The sequence below is a fragment of the Falco cherrug genome, chromosome 4 (genome assembly GCF_023634085.1).
Source record: "Falco cherrug isolate bFalChe1 chromosome 4, bFalChe1.pri, whole genome shotgun sequence".
Lineage (NCBI taxonomy): Eukaryota > Metazoa > Chordata > Aves > Falconiformes > Falconidae > Falco > Falco cherrug.
Genome location: NC_073700.1, coordinates 50,003,807 through 50,017,497, shown reverse-complemented (window position 1 = coordinate 50,017,497; position 13,691 = coordinate 50,003,807). Strand labels below are relative to the sequence as shown.

The 13,691-nt window shown below is 36.5% G+C and overlaps 1 protein-coding gene across 12 annotated transcripts in view; it reads left to right on the top strand.

The window, feature by feature from the left end:
- EPS15L1 (epidermal growth factor receptor pathway substrate 15 like 1) overlaps nucleotides 1-12,406 on the top strand; it is a 45,984-nt gene extending 33,578 nt beyond the window's left edge. For 9 of the 12 annotated variants that reach the window (XM_055707128.1, XM_055707121.1, XM_055707127.1 and 6 more), the window contains 2 exons: nucleotides 1,980-2,185; nucleotides 6,849-12,406. In XM_055707128.1, coding sequence (XP_055563103.1) covers nucleotides 1,980-2,185; nucleotides 6,849-6,995 — 353 coding nt within the window. In that variant the 3' untranslated portion in view covers nucleotides 6,996-12,406. Of the gene's footprint in view, nucleotides 1-1,979; nucleotides 3,784-6,848 lie in introns of those variants that run through there. The other 3 variants (XM_055707123.1, XM_055707125.1, XM_055707129.1) reach the window with 2 other exon arrangements.
- The last annotated feature ends 1,285 nt before the right edge of the window (nucleotides 12,407-13,691 follow it).

The following is a 13,691-nucleotide window of genomic DNA, read 5'->3' as shown; positions in this document are numbered from 1 at the left end:
TGGTTGCTAATATGGGTATCTGTATATCCTTGCCACATCTGTTAACCAGGACAGAGCACGTACTGAACCATGAAAACCGGTACTGGAGCGAACTTCTAAGTGATCTCATTTATCCCCCCAGCTTCAAGGCAGCTAAATCAGTGTGATTTCTAAAAACCGTTTCTCAAACCTTATGGATACGGTGATGGAATGCAACAAGTTCCCTAGGCAGTTTTGAGTGTTCTTAAGTTCTAAAAATGTTACAGATTGTCTAATGGATATCTCTCTTGGTAAAATCTAAATCTGTTAGCCTTTTTCTTGATGGAAGACTTGCCTGTAGGACTATGATCAGGTTCCCCTTGAATACTCCTAAAACTAATCAAATCCAGTTATACCTCCTGCTGCATGTGTCTTGTTTTCTAAGTCTCTTTCTCTCTGCTTGTTCAGCTGTGGACTTTCTTGCTTCATGCTTTCCCTGAAGCATCTGAGGCCTGAGTCTGACATGAACAGTGCACTAATGAGATAAGGGTCTGCATCATTCCTTCAGCTGTCCTGTAATTCTGTGCCAGGCTGCGTTTGGGGGCTGTAGACCCCTGCACCCGGTGCTATCATTTAGGTGGTGCCGGCAGCACGGTGCAGAGCCTGCTGATGGCAGAGGGCTCAGCATCTGGCATACTGAGGGCAAGGGGAGATGGACTTTTGGCCGGCCCCTGGGATAAGCGAGGCTGAGCTGTGATTTAACAGCAGGTGAAGGCAGGCTGCTGAATAGCTTAGTTATTTCCTGCGAGTTTGCTGATCTCTGTTTTTCTCTGATGAAGGAGGGTTTCCACGGATTTGAGCAAATACTATAAAGTGCATGAGCAACTACTGAAGTACCTTCTTAAATCAGGCTATGTCTTACATGTGCCAAGTACATACTCTGAAATTTGGGGATTTGAGTCCATTTCTCTGTGCTTTCATAGTATGTGTATCCTGATGTGAATACATTGTAAGATTCCTATTAAATTATAGTTCAAAGAATTGGATGTTTCAAAAAAAATTGCTTTATTAATGCAAATAATGTATGTAATTCAGGTAATACAGGAAGTTGTAAATATTTGTTTATTTTAAAAATGTTTCTAGATCTTCCTTTGTCATTTTCAAGTACACTTTATCATCTGGATTGTTCATCCAAGTAGTATTTTCCCTGGAGGCTAGATTGCATACTTGTCAGGAGCAATCTTTTTTAAGAGGAAAAAAAAAATTGCATTTATTTGTTCAGTTATTTGACCCAACAAATTAGTACTTTTTGCAAGGGGAATTAAAAATTAACCATTAATGTTCTAATTGCAATAAATATGCAACCATTATTTTTGAGCGCACACAATAGTTTCTGTGATTTCAATTGTCATTGGGGTAGAATATAAGAATAAGCAGTCGCCTACAAAAGGTGGGTTGCACAGCAAGCACCCCAGCACAAGGCGATTTCTTAATCAGTCTCTTTTCCCTTGTACATGTGGTAGTAGAAGGATAAACCAGTTCCAGGAAAAAAAAAAACCTAGAATGTATGCATTCTGTGAAGTCACAGTTAAGTTACTATTTAATTCTATTTAACGTGATTATTTATCTGTAGTGATTTAAATTTTTAAGTATTATGTCTTTTATATAATCACAAACTTAAACTTGAAATATCTCTAATCCTAGAAAATGAACTGAAGTCATACTTGTCAAATTCTTTAGGCCAAATGTCTTTGTATTGATTTTTATAATTTAAAATTTTGATGGTATTAATATTACAGTATGTATAAGTAAGATAAATTCATTTAAATAAAACTGTCAGAGGTGATTTGCATTGAGAAATGAGTACCACTGTATTTGGTGAAATTTTAAGCTACCCCAGGAAGAATGGATGATGCTAAAGTGTATCAGCAGTTTCCTATTTAAGGGGTTTGCATTGTCCATGGTAAGTAACTTCTCTTTTTCTCCTTTTGTTGTTTGTTTTTTTTTCCTAAACTTTCCAGGTAAAAGTACTCCTGTAAGCCACCTTGGGTCTTCAGATTTTTCCAAGCCCCATGATCCATTCCAGCCATTTGGGGCTGACAGCAGTGACCCGTTTCAAAGTAAAAAGGGGTTTGGGGACCCATTTAGTGGAAAAGATCCATTTGCTCCCTCCTCTTCAAGTAAAACTTCTAAAGACTCTTCCTTGGGGTTTGCAGACTTCAGCTCTGTAAGTTAAGTTCATTGTCTCTGAGCAAACCACTTTCTGCTCTGCTTGCAGCAATCTATTGGGTTTTTGTTTTAACTGCAAACCTACTGTTCACTGGCTTCTGTCTCTTAGTACCTTCATGCTGTCCTCATTGTTTTTGTATTAATATTTCTGTAATAAAAAGGCATTATTTCAATAAAAAAGAAGTTTTGTACTAAATTTTAAAGGGTTTACTTGCATTTAAAATTATTTTAGTACAGTGTGCCTTGACTCACAAATTCTTTGTAGCAGAATCTGTGTATTGTTTTTGTTGCATGGAGGCTATTTTGTAAACAGATTTTTTGGGAGCCAATGTAAAGATTCAGAACCAGTTGTTGAAAACATTTATATAGCAATTTCATCATATCCTGAGAAGCAAATCCTGAAAGGGAAAGGTTCCATAAAGTATTTGTAATTGTTTGTGAAAAAAGTTCTGACAATCCTGTTGCAGTGTTTGCTGTATATGATGGAATGTGGTCATAAATATACATATACGAGACAGAGATTGCAAATTTAGCTGTTGAATTTTGTTCGTCACTGATATTGCAGAAGAGCCCTTGTTAGACAAAGAAAACAACATTGTTTTGTAGAACCAATATAGAAACGTCCATACTGCACTCCAGAACCACAGTATTGGAAGGTTTAAAAGCAAAGCCAAGTGCCCATTCATTAAAAAATATCAGGGTTTCTAAAAGCCTGGCTTTGTTTTTAGTGCTGACAGGTACATGACTGAATTGGAAGTCATTGTAAATGTAGTAGTAGTGTGGTTCTTATTGCTTCCATGAGTAGATAGGTATCTGTTCCATCCACAGCCATCAGGCTTCTTCCTCCTTTCATGTGTTTTTGTTCTTGTCACATTGCCATGCAGTAAAATTGCCAACTTAATCTGTTACCTAACTTTGATGGACACAGTTCAGTGTTCAACAAGTGGAGATCTCTCAGCTAAGTCTTTCAGGTTGCTTATTTTTACTGTTTTTTCCCCTAGTTGTGAGTACATGTGTATCACTTTCCTATTTGATATTGTTAGTTGAGGTCATCTGTGCATACTTTTAGCTGGCCTCGGTGCTTTAATTTATGATGCTGAAGACTTCAAAGTTTGAGATACTATGTATGCTTTACCACAGTTAGTACTTAGCCTGTTGAATTTGCACAGTTAAATTCTGTGATTGTATACAAAATGGTGACATTATTAATAAAAATAAGACGCAAAACTTGCTTTATCTGAAATTTCTTGAACACCATCTAATTTCTTCCTTCAGTGAAAGACAAATAATGGAATGGAATGACTGTTACCCAACTACTGTCATCTTACTTTACAGACTGCATTTCTTAAAATTGTGTCTTATGCTGAGTGATTGCATCAGATTATCAACAAAAATCTCTGATCCCCATCCCAGTGGGTGTTCCAGTGTTAAATTTACTGTGCCATCAGGTTTTTAGGAGATGAGATTAACTTTAGAAGAGAAGGAAAAAGTAGGGAAAATGAGATTGTGAGCAGCAGCCACGTGTAATTACTGTTAAGTGGCATTTCATCAAATTAAATTAATTTTTCAGTCAGTTTTGTGAATTGTTTTCTCCTGCTGTAAGAAGAAAAAAAAAAAAAGCATTAACTGAATTTGACTGAAAAGGGAGAGACTTGATCCCTGTTCTTTTCAGTTTGTTGGGGTATTTTTTGCTTGCCTATAACACAATTACGTTGCTACACTTCCTAATTCCTAATCCTTCTATATGTAGTCTTTAAGTGTGCTAGTTACCTTGTAATCAGCAAGAATATTGTGCTTCTCTTTGCCTGATATTTGGGAAACTTTATTCATAATGGAAATTAAAAGCAATTATACTTACAGAAGTTTTTTTGACACATAGTTTGAGTCCATGGAATCTGAGAACAGAATCATAGAATCATGTAGGTTTGAATAACTGAATAATCTGATTTTTAATTGGAAGTCTTTAGTGTTACAAAGAAGTTGCATGAGGACCTTCAGTAGATTTTTACCAGCACTCTAGAAAATCTGGCTTTTTTGCCACCCCCTTTTTTTTTTTTTTTTTTTTTTTTTTTTTTTGGGACACTGGCAAATTCATGCACCCAGTAGTTCTAAGTATATTCTCATTGCATTCTTAACTTTTCCGTTGGTATTAAATACAACTCCTTGGAACAAAACAAAGTCTTGTGGTAGCTCATGTTTCAGGTGTTTCTAGGTTCCAGCTTCAGTTTACAGAACAAGAAGAAAAGCAATATTTTCTCCAACAGAAGGTGTTTAAATTTCCAAGAAACAGAGCACTTGGAACTATACTGATTTTTATCTTTTTTCTTAACTTAAGCTAGTAATTTAGTAAAGACAAGTCAGTGTAGCTCTTGTGTATTTGATTAATTTCACTGCAGCCTGCTGTTATCCTCATTTACGCCTTGGGTCTAACTGTACTTCTGAAAAAGAGATGAAAAAAAGAGGTTTTCAATGAAATGACAGATATGTGATATGTATTTACAGCCTTCTTGAAACCTGGACATGTGCAAAAAAAACATTACTGTCTTAATGTAACTGAAATACAAGTAATTTACCTTTTGATAGGCAATCTGTGCGAGAATCAGTGGCATTAATGAACTGTTGTGTATTTCACTACCTAATGGTCAGAGTTATGCTCCTGAAAATTTTACTTTAACCATTTGTTAGTGTAAGGCACATCCAGATTTGTTTCCAATGAATCACTTGTCTATTTTTCCTGTTTTGTTTTTTTTTTTTTACTCTGCACTTCTAACCACAAAAATATAACTTGTGTACTATAAACAAATCATAATTGGGACTCTCATAAGCTTTGGAAGACTTACGCTAAGTTGTAAGCTGTATAAGTAAAACTGTTTTCTCAACTTTAAAAAAAAAAAACAAAAAAAAAACAAACAACACCCCAGAAGGTTTTGGCCAAAGCTTTATTGTATTTCTGAAAATAGTAGCTTATTATCCATCCTAGCTATATGATCTTATTGAATTCTTGGAATAAGTGGAGAAGTCTTACTTCCACTTCAGTCCGTCCTTACTGTATCTTGGGAAAAAAAAAATCATCTATTTAAAGTGTTAGTGGGCTTTTAAATCTTACCTGTCAGCTGACATTATTTAAATGAATAGTGATAGTAGGTTTTCTTCATTTTAAAAGTAAAATGTGTGGCACTTCTATTGGATTTCAGTAACATTGAAGGCAAAGATCCTCATTAAATTTTGTTAACAGGGAAAGCAGACTTATGTTTGAAGAAAAGTAATTTTAAAGTTGGTTTTTTTGCATCAAATCATCTGAAAAATCATAGAGAAATAAAATGAGAAATTGTGCGCATCTGGGAGCACGTAGATAAAGCACAATTTAACTAAATTATAAGTAAATAAGAATTGGACTCTGCTTGAAAGAAATTCAAATAGGTGCATCTATTTAAAATTACAAATTATAGATGCAATGCATAGTGGAAAAGGCAGGGGTGGGGGCCATCCCGTTGTATATATGCAGCTAGGCATAGGTCTAGCACTTAGTTACATTTAGTAGTTCAATATTTCAGGCTTGTCCGGGAAGATGTAGCTGTGTCAGCTAGTGCAACAGCATCTTCTGCCATGTTCAGAGCCACTGTGTTGTGGACCACAGGGCGATTTTTGCAGTATACATTCAGCTGAAATTGAAACTATAAATTCCATGTTGTTTTCCAAAAAAACCCAACCCCAAATAATATGTTTTCCTGAATGCTGAAAAAAAGATAGTACAAGGCAAATTTTAGAAGTGGGATGTAATGTAAACATTTGCATGCAGCTGTGGGAACGCTTCTGTTAACACCATCCTCTTCAGTGAATGCTAAAATTAAACAGTAACAGATTATATTTGAGTTTTAAATTGTTATGACTTCAATAAAATATTTAATACTCTGTGCAGAAACTTCAAACAAGCAAAGTTTTGCATACTTGAATGGTAAATACTGGAATATCATTTTGGAATAGTTCCACTGCAGTGTACTTAAACGTGGTTTAGGAAGCTCAAACAGACTTAGAAGCTGAATGTTATGTGTTATATTTCCTTAGTGTTTTCTGCTGAAGTAAATTTGATTTCCTTATATTGTTTCTTACTGGACAAGCTCTGCATGTGTTTTACAAACAGTAACACTTTTTGTAACTTTTGAGTTGGTGATGAAACTTCCCACGCATCTCCAGAGTCAGTATCAAAACCCCTCGCCTGTAGCAGGAGCTACTATAATAAAACTCTGCAGCGGAGTTGCACAAGAGTAAATAACTCTTTTGTTTTTACTAGCTATTTACTATTCTTAAAAATGGATGTAGGTTGCTATGCTCCCAAACCACTAACCTGCGCTTTTTTGTGTTTCTGGAGTTTTTGTTTGGCTCCAGTCCCCTGACCATTTTCATACACAACTGAGACACGGATGCAGGGATGTGCAGCCCAGATGGGTTAGTTTCCTGGTGGGAGGAGGAAGAAATTAAGGAAATAAATAAAAGGATGAAGTGAGGAAATCAGTGAGTGTGTTAATCCAGAAGAGCTACCCTAAGACAGCTTGGTATACTTGATTCATATATTTAATAAGTCTGATTCATTGTAATTTTCACATAATTTCTTCTGGCTTTTTTGTCAAGTTATTAATTTATTTTCCATTTTCATTTTTTAGTTTGGAAATGAAGAACAGCAGCTGGCGTGGGCAAAGCGCGAGAGTGAAAAAGCAGAGCAAGAAAGATTAGCTCGGTTGCGGAGGCAAGAACAAGAAGACCTTGAGTTGGCTATTGCACTCAGTAAGGCTGATATGCCAAACTCTTAAATAGAGGTTCTTTGGCTCCACCCTGTCCAAGTGAAACCTTTAAACGTGGCTTTTATAAAAATACTAAATTCTTGGTTTATGTTGTGAAAATAATTTTTGTTACCTTCAACTCTAAACAAGATTGGCTAGTTACATCAAACTGGGCTCTGTGTGGCTTTCCAAGTGCGTAATACACAGGAAACACTGTATAAGTTGTATTATATGTTCTAGATAAAATTTACTGCTTGTAAGAAATTTAATGTATGATCCTAAGGTACTGAAAGCAAAGTTTCCTTATCTGGAAGACAATGTTGCATATAGTAAACTGAAACTTGTGAATCTGGCTTTTTATAACCGGAATTCCATTGGCTTTTGTAGGCTGCATTATGAACTTCGTATATCATAAAAAGATAATATTTCTAGAATTAGCTTCCATTCACTCATTACATTTATTTAATAATTCACGGTAGGCTAATCAGTATGACATCTGCATCATCTATGTCAAAGTCTTCAGGATAAGTTCCTTATTAGATGGTCCCTTTTTTCCCAGGAGATGTGGCTTTTACGGGAAAATCTGGTGATTTATATATGATGAATACAAGCATAGTGAACTGTATAAAATATTATGAAATCTAAGCCTCTATAAATAAGTAGTTCTAATTTAAGGAGTTGTTTGCATTGAGTTTTAATAATTGTATATGGTGTTGTAAAAGAGGGAGTTAATTCAGTTGTTGTAAATTGGACAAATAATTCGGCAATTAAATCATTAGGTAAAATCTTGCTTTATCTCAGAAGCAAATAGAATTGCAGGATTGTGATACAAGTTTGAGTGCTGCTTTCATGTCAAACCAAGCAATGGAAAACTTACACAGCTTGAGCAGTGTTCACCCCTACAATTCATTTTTACCCTCTTTTGCTCCAACCACCGGAACTGTAGTTAATATTAGACCATGTTAATTGTGTTACCTGATTGACTGTGTCAGACCGTCCCTACCTCTGTTTCTTTACTTCCACCTGTCTTATCTTACAGGGCTACAGGTCAAAGGTAATTTAGCTGAAATAAGGCCAAGTTGAAACAGATTTATTTGCCAAATGCATGTCTGTGCATATGTTATTGGAGTGCTGGTAGACTGGATTGGCTTTAAAATACGGCTTGCAGTAGTAGGTCCAAGTAGGAACATATTTGATATGTATCTGTAGAGCTCAATACTTCCACTTGGTAAGGCTAACAGAATGTGGTTTACATGTCATACAGAAAATTAAGTCCTTATGGTAAGTCTGTGAATTATTTATTTACTAAAAATGCCTTTGCTGATTACAGGAATTCTAAAACTTCGGTTGTCCTTGCCTTGGACTTTTATGTCTCAATAGAATGGACATCTAGCACAAAATTTTTTAAATGTCCTTAATATGCATCCGCTTTCCTGTTGTTGCTTCTGTGGGAATACAAAGCTGAACATTCTGTGGTTTTACTGATGCAGCCCTTATCTTCCAACATTTTCTCTATTTTTTTTTAAATGTGGTATTCCTTCATCATCTTAATGCATTTATATTTTTTTATGTCCTTGCTGGCTTTTATCTTTCATAATACAGGGATCGTGCCTGTTCACTGAATGAAAGCAATCTTCCCCCATTCTGTTGTATTTGCCTTATTTTGGATGCTTTCTTTACACAGATACGAATCAGGTTGGATCATTCTCATAATCTTGATAGTTTTCAGCTCTGAAATGCAGTATAGATGTGGCGTTTGTTGTCTCAGGCTTCTGTGAGTAGGCATATGGGTGGGTGTCTGTGTGTGCATCCATTTACATTTGCAGTGATACATATGACAAAGCTGAAATCCATATATCTCAAAATGCAGTCTTAGGAGCCACAATTCCCCGTTTGCTGTGTCTGTCTTATGCTAATGGTACTATAGATAATGGGAATCTTAATTCCTCTCCAAAGGGTATCAGAAACAACCATATAATGGTCTTTAATACTGTCTTTTAGTGACCCCGTTGGAATGCAGTAGAAGATACTTCTGGTTTTACAGAACCTGATTTGAAATCCCTTCCCATTGTGTTATCTTTTCTCTAAAATACGTTAGATTAAATGATCCAACATACTAAAATGTCAACAAATTCTCTTGCCTGTTGGTGTGCAGGACTTGAGGTCTCTGAGAGCAAACTTGGATCTGTAGCTAGCATGGGACAAAACTTTTAATATGAAAGAGCAATTTTCAACATTGAATGGCTGCAGGATTCTCAGTGAAATTAAAAAAATGGTATCCGTGTGTAAGATTCTCAATTTTCTTTTGGGCCTGAGTCTTTGTGGTGTCTCTTCTGCTCTAAGAAAACCCTGCTCGTGCATAGTGCCATTCTAGAAAGGAAACCCGCTTTTGGACTACGGCTTGGGTGGTGTCACTCCAGTGGGACGAGGCGGATGAGCTAAACAGCTTGATTCATTTTCTGAGTTACGTACCGTAACAAGACTTTCTGCTACTTTTCAGTGCTCTACAATACTGTAATTTATAATGCTTCTAAGGCAACGCATCGGTATTCTCAAGATGTTCAGCAGGAAGCCAGAAATGTGAATTAATCAAGCATTCCACATAGTGTTAGAACTAATTGCTTGTTTTCCTAATTCCTTGTTGACCTATTCTTCCTATTTGCTTGGACAGTAACAGAAGATCAAGCAAACGAAGGAGGGCAGAACACGTCCTCTGTACACAATGTATTAGATGTAGTGATCTTAGGTTCACTGAAACACTCCTGAGTCAAAATTTTAGACACTGCAGTAGAAGAAAACTTAGCTGTGATTTCTCCCCCTTGTATTTAATACAGTTTTCTGTCTGAAAAGGAGGATTACCCGTGTTCTTCTCTTATGCTGGTAACTCAGTGTTTTGTATAAAATCTGCACTTGTTCTTCTAAGGCAAAACTCTCATCGCGAGACATTGAGCACCTTCTTCCTCCAGAACAGTGAAATTTAAAGCACAAATAGGCCTGTTGCTATTTGGGCAGAGAAAATATGTACAATGCAAGATACATAAAATGTGAGTATACACAATGCATATACAGTGTACATTGAGATCCATATTATTTGTGTCTGTGTGTATATATATATACAGTGTATTGTATAATAATAGTGTGTGTATATACTATATATGTCCACATACTATGTCTAGTATATAGCTACTTATGCTGTACATAAAACATGTATATACAATGAATATGTAGAATATGCATATATATTCTATATATTGAGGCTTGTGTGTATGTATTCTCTAAACAGGGATGGATACAGAAATGGAATTTTTACAGAAATGCAGATTAGAGCATGGCTCTTAGAATTTCAAAGTTCTGGTGAAAGAAAAAAAAAAAAGAAAAGATTACTTCTAATACATTTGTTTTAAGATTACTTCCATTGGCATGAAAAACTGTGTTTGCTAGCTGTGCCAAGTGTAAGAGAAACCTGGCAGAAAGTAGGTATCATCTGCACTGGGTGTGATTTCACATTCTTTTGAGTTTAATTGTCTCTTTGAAATGTAGGCTCAATTTCTGATCTTCTTGCGTGTGATGGTCATATCATCTGTTCTTTTTTCTGTAGGCTGAGGCAATGATTTTTTTCTCCTACATTTGCTTGTAGTTTCTCTTTTTTTTTTTTTTTTTTCCCTTTGTTACAAGTTTTTTTTAAGGAGCTATTCCCATACACCCCAAACAGTCATACACTAAGGTGGAAAAACGTGCTTTTCTTGCTTCATTCCAGTTATATAGGTTGCACGTAATTGTCATCTGGATTTCAGATCTGTTTTTCCTCCCTTTCCACCTAAGCTGTTACTTCAGGAGGAATGACAATCCATTGCATTCTTGGCTTTGAGGAAAGAATGGAGGTGATTCTACTTTCTACTCGGATAAATTATTAGACTCTGTGGTATGTTGAGCAATCACTAAGAGTTTAGTAGGCTTTTATAGTGGCACATGTGTGTTTTATGCAGAGTCTCGTCACTGCTGGAATGACTCATGGAAAACCATGAATTGCACACAGCACTGAGGCACAACAGTTAAAACAGGAAAGACGGACAATTATTCACGTTGAACCTACGCACGCAAACGTTGCATGTAGGGCACAGGTATTGAATTACCCACATTACAGACCAGCAGGTTCACATTTGCCTCGAGTGGTTTCCCAAAGTTCTATTCAAATAATCTTGTTGTAAAACATACCAGTCATTCTGCAATAAAAACAGATGCTCATAAAAGTAGTACTTCTACCGTAATGCTGTATGAAATATTTTTATATTGGCAAATTTTTCCTTAGGAAATCTCTGCCCTGTGATGATCATCAGTCCTGACTGTATTTTGTTTCATGTAACGTGCTCTCAAAGTGTAGGAAATTCCAAGCTGTGTCTGACTGCATCACCTTTTTTGGGGTTTTTTTTGTTTGTTTGTTTTGTTTGGGGGGGTGGTGTGTGTGTGTGTGTGTTAGTGGTTTGGTTTTTAAATTCCTGTCTGTGAAATCTGTTGTCAGAAATTTTGTAGAAATTATTTTGTCATCTTATGCTCAAAGGAAATGCACTTTTCGTGGATTCTTCTTATAATCCCTTTGGGGTTACTATTTTCTTTAGTGTTTCTCCATTGAGAAGAGTATTTATTCTGTAGAACTGAGGCCCAAGGAATTTTGGTCCAAGTAGAATTGTTGCTTTCCCTCATGTAAGAGTTTGATTTCTCCCTTCTTATGTGTTTTATTCCTCCCTCTCAGGAATTTCATTTCTGTTTAATCCTCATTTAGAGCTGGAACTCTGTTAAAGTGAATTGGTCTGTGCTAATAATGATCTGGTTCAAATACCTTCCTACAGTGGTGGAACAGCTAAGTTTTTGTTGTGTATCAACTAGTGCGTCTCTCTGCAGACTTCACAACAAACATCTTTTCTTGGAAAGGAATTTTGCTTGTAGTATGGTGAAATCATAGAAGATTTATTTTTAGAATAAATATGTTAACTGTTATTCATTGACACACCTGTTTTATCAGTTGATATACTGTTCTTTTTACTTGAAAGTTTTATAAATAAAGGTTAATTTGTTATAAAACGGAATTTTCATTTTTCCAACTTCTGCCTTCCCCTTTAATTTGAACTTTAAAAATAAGAACTAGTGACTATGGTTCCTTCTGCTGTTACAATTATAGAGTGCTCTTCTGCTGTCCCTTTTAATATGATGCTCTTTAGCCTGACCTAAAAAAGGTGGAAACACAAAGTGGAAATTGCAGTGTTGACCTAAATTTGACTAATATCTCCAAATATGTACATTATTGTAGTTATATTTATCTTTCAAATATCATAACAAATTGAAAGATATTTTAATTTTAATTTTAACCCATCTCATGTGTTTATTGTTTAATATAATAAGAAATGTCATTGTTTAATATAATAAATGAAAAGTTACTTTTTGGAGCTCTGAGACTTTGACAATCTTTCTTTACACTTTTTTTTTTTTTGTCCATGACTTTGCAAGCTTTTGTGTCAAATCTGTGACTCTTGCTTTGGACAACTGCTTGATTCTCTGCATTGAGATCTTTTATTTTTCCTTTTGGCTGGTGCCCTCTGCGCTCTGTCTTCCCTTCTGTCCTTCCCCTTCTTCCTTGTCCCAGCCACATTTGGTCTATACAAACCAGTCAGAAAATCCAACACCACATCCTTTCCAAAACAATTTGTGTGCCGCAATGCTAAACATCCAGACAATTTATACTGGGAGGGGTTAGAGAGATCACCAGGGACAAACCCTTTCTGCTGGCTGGAAAAACACACACCTCACTATCATGCTATTTGGCATTATTCACTTTGACTCATTATTTTCCCATCTGTTTATTTACTCTGCTTCTGCACATGCTGGCATGGCTAACAACACATTGCCAAGGCAGGTTGCTCTTGAAATTGCTCGCCGGCAATATTTTTAGTATGTTGACATTTTGTGCCTGTCCGTGACACGCTACGGTCAAATCCTGGCTTCCATTTCCTACCCAACCTCTCTAGTCTTGCTTACCTAGACATGGGCCATGCTCAGTGTTCTGCTCCTGCTCAGATTTTTGGAGTCAGACACGTGCGATGTTCTTCTCATCCTTATGTTTTCCCAAATACTTGCCTGATCCTCATTGTCCGTATGTAATCCAAAGGGACTCCCTGTACCGGGCGTCGCGTGGAGGCAGAGAGGCTCCTTGCTGGGAACGGAAGAAACGCGCAAGCGTCCTGTCTGAGAAGAAACATTTGCAAGTGGAAACTCAAACATAAAGGGACTCTGAGCTCTGAGCCCAGCTATTAAACCTCAAAAACAAATGTAGCATCTGTTGACTGTGCCCGAATATGACCCAAGACCAGCCTGTGTTGTGAAAGTCTGAGCTCTCCGAGCCCTCTCTGCCACTGAAATTGCAGTCATGCTTTTCTTGGGAAGGCAATACTGGGAGCGGATTGCTGCATCTCCTGCCTGCTGCATGTGACGCTTGTTTAGTCACTCTGAACACTTTATCTCTGGTCTGGTTAGTGTTTTCTGATGTAATGACCACAATTAAAACTTTTTCTTGGTGCCGATACAGCACCTCTTACATATGCCATTGCTTTCCTTATTGATGAATTCTCCCAATGCTCCTTAGCAGCTGCAAATGTAATAGATTTCTGCTGGTTAATTCCTCATGAACATTTGGTGTCTCAGCCTCTGGCTCGGTAGCTTCTTGCTTAATACATG